General features: G+C 42.0%; 1 protein-coding gene across 1 annotated transcript; it reads left to right on the top strand.

Annotated features, from left to right (window-relative positions):
• Window positions 1-1,477: 1,477 nt before the first annotated feature.
• Window positions 1,478-8,002, top strand: LOC123072605 (protein DETOXIFICATION 40; the record flags this gene model as incomplete). The annotated part of the gene is given in 7 exon segments (XM_044496189.1): window positions 1,478-1,540; window positions 5,035-5,666; window positions 5,787-5,843; window positions 5,944-6,182; window positions 6,877-6,995; window positions 7,096-7,182; window positions 7,527-8,002. Coding segments are annotated over 7 exon segments (1,281 nt in total), but the record flags the coding sequence as incomplete, so codon positions are not given.
• Between the last annotated feature and the right edge of the window lie 2,487 nt (window positions 8,003-10,489).

Here is a 10,489-nt window from a genome sequence, read left to right on the forward strand (position 1 = left end):
CTTGGCTTCTTCCCTTGTCAATCACATGCCACATGGTGCATAATTTGCACACTTTCATCTACCTAGATCCACAAGATCTAGATCATCCCCTCTCTCTTCCCTTCCATTCTGGTCTCTACCCTTCTTGGGTGTCTTCAAGTGCTTGGACCGTTCCCATTATGGACTATGGTCCCTCAAAAGGGCATGGAAGAGATAGATAACGTTGTGACCACGTCAATAAGTGCAGTGTCTCTGCTTAAGTCAAGGCATCCACTATTTTTAACATGTCACCACGGCTTACAAATTTCAATAATTAAGGTAACCTTCACCGAAAAAAAATTACATGACCTGTCCCATCAGTCTTGGTTTGGACTGTTGTCTTCGCGTTTATATATTCTTCTCTCTCAATCAACCAATAATTGATGCTAGCATCCGATCGACAAGAGCCAAGCTCGTTTGTTTATGGGTGAGAGGTGCTAGTAATTTGTTTATGGGTTAGAGGTTGATGGATTGGTACCTATACGTCGCCCTACTTAGTCATACCAATTGGAATGTCATTTGGAATGTTTGTCTTCTAATGTTTAACTCTAAATGCTGTTTCGACCCCACTTAGTCATTCCAATCATGGTGGTGTAGCTGTCAGCTCTCCAAGGACGCTGCACATAAATGAAAAATCTGGACTCGCTGACCAGATGCATCCACTCAGTAATGATGCAATACACGCATTATAATTCAGCGTCCATGTATTCTCAGTGTGCTTCTTGAGATAGATAAGTTGCCTTGGCTGTTGTTTTTAGTTGGTCAACAGTTTATCTTCTCTCTTTAATTTGCCTCCCAAAAAAAATCCTGCAAACAATGAACCAATTGAACCTCTTTCCTTGTTCCATGCAAAAGCGTTTTGCAAGTTAGTATCCAGAGGGATGAAGCTCAATGAAATTAACTCCCACTGAAGATGAAAGAGGAACAAATTATGGCTGTAGGCCTGTAGTGCTACAACACAGTGCACGTGGGGTATATCGTTGTGAGAAAACATACTACTAGCTGCTATACCAGCAGTTTTGCCTTTCCTCATCGCGTTTCCAAGGACTCCTAATTTTCACCCAGATCTAAGCTATAAGTTAGCTACGTAGAATGCAATTTCTGTCAGTCCTAACTATTTAGCCGGAGCGTCAACGCCAAGAGGGAACACAACACACACACATATACGAGCTATAGCTATTAGGCCATAGCTCCGTAGTTTCTCTCTTGTCCTAGCTACCTACCAAACCTCACGAGCATCATGGCCGGCGGGGAGGAGCATGAGCATGAGCACGCCGCGTCGTGCCGGCTGGAGAGCATCCTGACGGACACGTCGGCGCCGCTGGCGACGCGCGCGTGGTTGGCGGGGGCGGTCGAGCTCCGGCTGCTGGCGCGGCTGGCGACGCCGGCGGTGGTGGTGTACATGATCAACTTCGTCATGTCCATGTCCACGCAGATCCTGTGCGGCCACCTGGGGACCCTGGAGCTCGCCGCCGCCTCGCTCGGCAACACCGGCGTCCAGACCATGGCCTACGGCCTCATGGTACGCAGTCGCACACACTACGTTTGTTCAGCCGAGGAGTAGGCCTGATGGTACCCTTCCGGCCTCTCATCTCGACGTCGGAGCAATGAAATGTTTGTTCAGCCGACGAGTAGTGTTTGTGTTTCTCTTCCCGGCCGGCGTACTTGGATACCATGCTCATTGAGAGCTGAGAGCACATGCTTGGGTTGATCAAAATGTTAGGCGGCCCCTGCTGGCCACAGCTTGGACCAACTACTGTTACTAGATTACTACTCCCTTTGTCCCATAATATAAGAGTGTAGTGTCAAAAACGCTCTTATATTATGGGACGGAGGGAGTAGATTCTAATAACCCTGTAGCTGGGGTAGATAAGATTAGGCCAAGTGCTGTTTCCTGTTACAGTAAGTACTAGATTAGAATATTGCAACCCTGGAGTGGATTAGCCTATGACGTCGTGTGCTTATTAGAAGAGGTGGATTGGATTAGTGGGTGTACTACTAGTACTACTAGATTGGATTAGTTGGAGAGCATCACTAGTTACACTACTAGATGCACGGAGTGGCCTTCGCATGGCACATGGCAGGCCCATATGGCACAAGCCAGTCATTCATGGCGACTTGGTACTGCCTCCGTCGCCCCGTCCTCTCCTGCCTCTTCACTTTCCTGCTCGGCCGTCTCTGCACCGTCCACGTAGGGGTGAATATGGTCGTCTTCGAGCTCCATTCTATTCGCTCCGTCTTAAAATAAATGACTCAATTTCGTACTAAAACTAATATAAAATTAACTCACTTATTTTGAAATGGAGGGAGTAGGAGCTCTGAAGGTGGTTGGTAAGAGTCACGGAGAGAGGTAATGTCGGGATATGCACAGTGACAGCATTAAATAAATGCAGGTGTCTCTGTGTCCCACCTGCCTAAAAGTCGCTTGATAACAGCCTTACCTTCAGTTTAACTTAATCAGTTTGTGGCAAAAGACGTGGCCTGTCCCATCAGTTTTGGACTCTTCTCCCTCTCTCTCTCCTACCAGCAAAGAAAATAAAAGAAATTTTTGTACTGTTGTGGCATTTATATATTCTCCTTTCTCGATCAATGGATAGCATACACGGCTAGGGAGGTGATGGCAACAGCCCACCCACTGCTTAGACGGAGCGTGACACCCATATTTTCTACGTACTACCACTGGTAGATTAGACTAGATTGCGGGGGACAGGTCTATGGTTGGCAACGCCTATTTGGCATGCACAACTAGGGTGAGTCATACATACTCCCTCCGTATCATAATATATTCGTTTTAGCAGTTTAATTTAAGCTGCTAAAATGACATATATTATGGTACATATGACGTACATGGCGTGTTCTCCATGCATGGTCGTAAGCGAGATGCCACCTCCCACTCCGAAAGAACCTTTCTACACCCACGAGCAAATGCTCCTGGTGTGAACAGTAAAATAAACAAAATCAAAAAAATTAAAAAATCCTGAAATCTTTTTGTGACATACTTTCACAAATGTTTGTTGTGCATGTAAAAATTCATGACGAAATCACATTGGTAGAAGTCGTGCCAAAAAACAAAATCAGAAACTGCAAAATGCTTTTGTAAGTAGTAACATATTCAGAGCATCAATTTTGTTTTTTTACCACGCCTTCTACCAATGTGATTTTGCGATGAAATTTTGCATGCACAACAAGCACTTGTGAAAGTATGCCACAAAAAATATCAGAATTTTTTCTATTGTTTTTGAATATTTTTGATGTTACTGTTCACACCAGGAGCATTTGCTCCTGGTCCGTCCAACTCTCTCTTCTTTCATCTAGATCCACACACATGATCTTCTTTCCTGGCTTCTTCCCTTGTCAATCACATGCCACATGGTGTTTAGTTTGTACACTTCCATCTAGACCTGCCCACAAGATTTAGATCTTCCCCTTTCTCTTCCCTTCCATTGTGGTCTCTACCCTTTCAGGCGTCTTCAAGTGCTTGGACCGTTCCAATTATCGACTATATGGTCCTGAAAAAGATAACGTTGTGCCCACATCAATAAGTGCAGTGTGACTCCTTAAGTCAAGGCGGTACGTACTACACTATTCTCTCTGTTTTTATTTACTTCACATATTAGGTTTGTATAAAGTCAGAATTTATATACTTTCAACAAGTTTGTACAAAAACATATTAACATACACACCACCAAATATGTATCATTGGATTCATCATTGCATATATTTTTATATCATATAAATTTGTTACTGTGAATGTTCATATTGTTTTCTACAAACTAGATCAAACTTTATAAAATTTGACTTCAGCCAAACCTAATATCAGAGTAAATAAAAATTGAGTGAATATTTTTAACATGTCATCACGGCTTACAGATTTTAATAATTAAGGTAACTTCCACCGAAACAAATTACCAATTTCTGTGCAGAACACACCAGGGGTGATTATGTTATTATTTTTCTTCATGATGGTGTACTGCCAATTTCTAAGCGGGGCATGGCCAAATGACGTGACCTGCCCCATCAGTCTCGGATTGGACTGTTGTCGTCGCGTTTATATATTCTCCTCTCTCAATCAACTAATCAATCAATCGATAGCGTCCGACAAGAGCTAAGCTCATTTGTTTATGGGCCAGAGGTTGATGGATTGGTATGGCTCGTCGGCACCTATACCTCGCCCTACTTAAGAAAAGTCCCATGTCATATCGAATGTTTGCCCTCTAATCTTAACTTAACTCTAAATGCTGTTTCGACCCCACTTGGTAATCATGGTGGTGTAGCTGTCTGCTCTACAAGGACGCTGCACATAAATGAAAATCCGGACTCAGCGACTAGATGCACCTACCCAGCAATGATGCAATACACGTATTATAATTCGGAGTCCTTGGTTCTCAATGTGCTTCTTGAGATTAATAAGTTGCCTTAGCTGTTATTTTTAGTTGGTCAACAGTTTATCTTCTCTGTTTAATTTCCAAAAAAAGAAAATCTAGCAAACAACGAACCAATTGAACCGCTTTCCTTGTTTATTGAAAACATAAGTAGATGTTGTTTCTAAGAAACATGCATAACCATTTTGTAAGTAATTAGTACTCCCTCCGTCCGAAAATACTTGTCGGAGGAATGGATGTATCTAGACGTATTTTAGTTCTAGATACATCCTTTTTTATGCATTTCTTCGACAAGTATTTCCGGACGGAGGGAGTATGTAAGAAGAAAAAAAGTGGATGACAATGGAGGGAGCAGTATGAAACTCATGATGATGAATTTGATCAAGAGAAATGAAGCTCCATGAAATTAACACCAACTGAACATGAAAGAGGAACAAAATTAAGGCTGTAGTGCTACAACACAGTGCACTTTGCTAGATCATTGTGAGAAATAATACTAGTTGCTACCAGTTTTGCCTTTCCTCATTGTGTTTCCACGGGCTCCTAATTTTAACCCAGATTTAAGCTATAAGTTAGCTAGAAGGCAATCTGTGACAGCCCTAACAATTAAGACATTACGTTTTTGTTTTTGCAGCTGGGCATGGGAAGTGCAGTGGAGACCCTCTGCGGGCAGGCCTACGGTGCCCACAAGTACGACATGCTCGGAATCTACCTACAGCGCTCCGTCATTCTGTTGGGCTTAACCGGCATACCACTTGCTGTGATGTACGCTTTCTCGGAGCCACTCCTCTTGTTGATGGGACAGTCACCCGAGATAGCCCGTGCCGCATCGATCTTCGTGTACGGCCTGATTCCTCAGATCTTCGCGTACGCCGTCAACTTCCCCATTCAGAAGTTTCTGCAAGCCCAGAGCATCGTCCTGCCGAGTGCTTACATCTCAACGGCAACACTCATTCTACATGTGATGCTGAGCTGGGTGCTAATGTACAAGGTTGGCCTTGGGCTGCTCGGTGCCTCGCTGGTGCTGAGTGTGAGCTGGTGGATTATCGTCGGAGTGCAATTTGTGTACATTGTCGTGAGCCCGACGTGCCGACACACATGGACGGGATTCAGTTGGCAGGCCTTCTCCGGTTTGCCGAGCTTCTTCAAACTCTCCGCCGCATCTGCTGTGATGCTATGCCTTGAAGCATGGTACTTTCAGGTGCTTGTGCTCATTGCTGGATTGCTCCCCAACCCTGAGATTGCCCTGGATTCCCTCTCTGTATGGTGAGTATCATTGGACTTTGAGTCTTGCTATTATTCCTAGTAATAAGTCTGCAGAGTTGGTGCTAATTAACTTGTGATGCATGTGGGGGGGCTAATTAACTTTGTGATGCATGTGTGCAGTATGACGATTTATGGTTGGGTGTTCATGATCTCCGTTGGGTTCAATGCTGCTGCAAGGTTCGCAAGTCTATACTCAAAGGCATTGATAAACATTAGCATTGGTTACTAACAACTAGTTAAGTACTCTATCTAACTAATTGATACGTTTTCACTTCAGTGTAAGAGTGAGCAATGAGCTTGGTGCCGGCAACCCCAAGTCTGCATTTTTCTCTGTGTGGGTCGTGACCGGGCTCTCTGCAACAATCTCAACCATCCTTGCTGTTGTGATCCTCTGCCTCCGCAACCACATCAGCTACTTGTTCACAAATGGTGAAGCAGTTTCGGATGCGGTAGCAGATCTCAGCCCATTGCTCGCCATCACGCTCGTTCTCGGTGGCATCCAACCTGTACTGACAGGTACTTTTAGAAACATTCTGCATGACGAAATGTGTTATCTTCATTCTTGTAAGGTCCATTAGTACAACTTTCCAGAGAATGTTCATGGCAGGTGCATTATTCAAACAGCAGGAGCTGGTTATATCCTTGGCCCATCTATGTTTTGTTTAACGTTACAATTCCTATGATTTAGATTTTTTTATTTAATATATATTTTTTGATCATAGTCACTGAATTCTAACGTGCCAGTGTTAAGAGATGACCCACACCTCTATCTTAAATGACTGTAGACTCTTTCATATGTGCATCAGTACGAATCTACATCTATTTTTATTGGATATTTTTGGGGCAACTGCGTAATATGTATTAAAAATAGCTCCAACTTATTTAAAGCGTGAAGTTCTCTCCTAAGTTCCAGGCTTGTCATTTATAGTTTAATGTTGGCAAGTGAATTGAAACCTGCGGCCATGCGCAAACTATTATGCCAACCCTGTTATTTTAGGGCTATAGTAGGTTTCCGCACCGTGATTTGATTAGTTTAGTATCAAAGTACAAGAAAAGAATAGGGTAATACAAGGTGTAGGCCCTTAGGAAAAAAAAGTGAAGGTACGAATGAGGGAAATAAGTCTACTATTTTTTGTGATGCATATTTTCTCTCTTGAGATACCTCATATTCATGGTGATTGAAGTTTACTGACGTGCATGGAAACATCAGGTGTTGCTGTTGGATGTGGATGGCAACAATTTGTTGCTTACGTGAACGTCGGCTCTTACTACATTGTAGGCGTTCCACTTGGTGTTGTTCTCGGTTTTTTCTTCAATCTTGGCGCAAAGGTGATGGATCTGTCTAAAATTTTCATATACATTCCATGATGACGAAGTCTTCAATTCTGTGTTCTAACTTGTGCTGATGGAATCACATGCCTGCTTGCAGGGTATTTGGGGTGGCTTGATTGGGGGAACGGCCCTGCAGACGACCATTCTGCTGTGGGTCACCATCAGGACTGACTGGACCAAAGAGGTATACCTTATTACTTTTTTTGCGGGATAAGGTATACCTATATACCTTATTACTACAAGCGCAGAAAGTTGAATTTACATTTTTGTTATTTTAAATGAAATTTTAAATGATGAATACTAAATTAACTCCCTGATGTCCAAGGATACAGTCCATCTTTCGCTGTCGCCATAGATGTTGTCATGAATGTAACATACAGACATGTTGCTTGCTCATCGCCGTTCCTTCCATCACATAATTTATAATCTTCTTGAGGGTGTATGCTTGATGCAAACTGATCAAATATATGTGTTGAAAAAAATTATACACTAATTAACCCGTAGTGGTTTATTATGTACATTCTTCAGGTAGAGGAGGCACAGAAAAGGTTGAACAAGTGGGACGAGAAGAAACAGCCTCTCCTTGCAGGGTTCAACGATAATGACAAATAAGTGGACCAGTCTAGATGTGTGTTTCACTTGAACGATGCAGAAGTGTGCTGGCTATGAGACTCACAGTCTTCGTGGGCGTGAGTGGCTGAATTCAGGTCTCTTGATTCTCGTGTAGATTATCAAAGAGTTTATGTCTCAATTTTTGGTGGACAAGCCAGTGATGGGCTTGCTAGTATATATACGGTAGGCTTGGTTAGCATGTTACATCTTTGTTTTGTCCAATTGTCTATAAGTTATGTGTTTCTCCTTCTTCCTTGGGAGACCATTATTTGGCGTCTTTGTGATTAGCTTTGGCATGATGCAGAAGCGGGTAATGAAAATGGTGTGAAGTTTTGGACAGGAGCCCGGAATTTGGAATTTGGAAATCATGTGAAAATTCTATTTTATAGTACTAGACAATTTCTCCGCATTGCGAAGGGTTAAAATATTCTAGTATGTTAGCCCGTGATTTACCCTCTCATGTTACTGTGATTGTGTAAATGAAGTAGGCTTTTGTTTGATAAACACTCATTTGGTAACTTTATTGACTTATCAGATAAAACACAATTTTATTTTATAAGTCAATAATAGGCATGACAATTGAGGTGGTTTCGGAAAAAATATCGACAGAAAAGCAGAGATGAAAGGGCAAAAATCAAAACAAAAAGAGGGAGTGAGGAATTTACTAGGTTAGACCAAGGAGAACCGGAGGACAAAACTTTACTTTAAAAGAAATAGGAGAGATTTTCAAGTAGAAGTGATATCCTCTCCACATGCACACATGAAACGCAAGGTGCAACAAGATTTGTGATAAGTCAAACGTCTTTGAGTTTGGCCAAGCTCGTACATAAATGTACCAACATATACAACGCCTAATTTTATTATTCAGCTTTCTTCATCAACCTTGTTGCACCGTTGATCATGTGAGTAGTCATCCTCAGACTATGGTCCATAACAGCAGTTATGTGACTGTGTCCATGATACTCCCTCCATTCTGTAATATAGTGCGCCCACGCTTTTTGAAGTTTATCTTTGGCCATAAATTTAATCAACGTGACCGACTGTGGCGGGAGAAAAAATTATACAATTAAAAAATTTCAATAGTATAATTTTTACTCCCGCCGCAGTCGCCCATGTTAGTTTAATTTATGATCAAAGTTACAACTCGAAAATATGAGCGCACTATATTATGGATTGTAAGGAGTAGTAGTTATGTGGCATCTACTCTCTCACGTTCTTCAATGCAAAGATCACATGCGCCGCGTAACATGATTGTGATAAATTTCATGCATTCTTGGTGTATTTGTTGTGATGTGATGAGTTCTCCCTTTTATGATCTGATTATTTATGAATTTTTATTTTCCTTTACTTTTTGTTTTAGCCGCATTGTTTAAAGATGTACATGCTCTTCTATTAGTTTATTCCTTGGCCGCATTTAGATGAATGATCTTGAAGAGGGAGTGATGTGCATTGGTTGGGTTTAACCTTGAAAGTAGTCTGTCTTGGTGAAAGTAAGAGAAAATGACCTTGTACTGTGTTATTTTCACCGAAAATAAAAATATAGTTAGCTAAATGCCTTGATGTTGAGCTCGAGGTAAACTGAATATATTATCAACATTATATCAATTTTTTTAATGATATACTCTATTTATTACTTAATACTTTGAGATGTATGAAGAATTTTGGTCTTGGAGTGGAGTATTAGCTATAGATGCATGCTTTTAAGCGGTCTATCGATATAAGGACGTGACGGCTATGTGCAGTGATGATATATGAATAATTAACCATAAGGACTACAATTTAACCGATATGAAAGTGTAATTTGATTACCATGCCTATACTATTTGGAGAAATTCCACTAGTGAACCTATGGATCTAGGTTCTTTTTTCCTCATAAATACAACGTCTTAAAAAAACTGTTTTTTTATATTCTAAATCTTTAACAACCGCATAAAAATTTATTCGCACATGACGATACATTAATCCTAGTAATGCAAAGCTAGTGACGTTGACATCCTCTCTGGACATGTCGGGGACCAATGTCAAATATTCTTAGTTGAAAAGCAGGGCTGGTCATTGGACTCGTATAGAAGAACTCTGGAAATTTATATCCTTGCTTCATAGTGAGGGAAAATGCGACAAATCCTTGATCTTGAGGGTCCAACATATATTATTTTTTGGTAATGTAGCCAGGAAACATCAAGGGGATAGGGAGAAAGAGAGGCCCCGGCGGCGCGTGCTACCGTCTAGGGCACAGCCCGCACGGGGCCGACCGGCGCCAATGAGGATAAAGCTCGAGAGGTGGTGACGGTGATCCCTCTGCCCCCCACGCGTGTAGCCTATGAGAACAATGTGGGGGGGGGGGGGCAAGCCTGATCTTATTTCTCTGCATGGACTCTACCACATTGTTTGTAAATTTGTTATCTCGTGCAGTCATGCGGCGTGGATGGAGAGACTCTAAATCCGCCTCTTCATGATCCAGATCCACTTGTCTCCATCCCAAGCTCGGAGTGTCTCTGTCCAATGTTCGATCCGTTTCACCACTGCATGTTCTTGATGGCCGTGCACCCGTCCTAACTCATGAAGCCACCAGGGAGTATATTTTAGTCATATCAGTTCTTTGGTTATATGAATTTTAAATAAATGTGTCTCTATTCCCCATGCCCTAAATTCATAGCAATGACCCTGTCATATAACACTATAGAAGGCACTAAAAAACAATTTGTATCGAAACAAATGCAATAAAGAGCCATCACTTAGTATAACCTATTGCAATTGACCTTAGACCTTACCGACGCGAGAGGGTTTTTTTGCGGGCGTGGAATGCGACATGTAAATCACCCCCTTGCATGCTATTCGATTTGGGACGCACAACCCTGGATTAGCCGTTTGCAATTGTG

This window comes from Triticum aestivum, chromosome 3B (assembly GCF_018294505.1).
Source record: "Triticum aestivum cultivar Chinese Spring chromosome 3B, IWGSC CS RefSeq v2.1, whole genome shotgun sequence".
Taxonomy (NCBI): Eukaryota; Viridiplantae; Streptophyta; class Magnoliopsida; order Poales; family Poaceae; genus Triticum; species Triticum aestivum.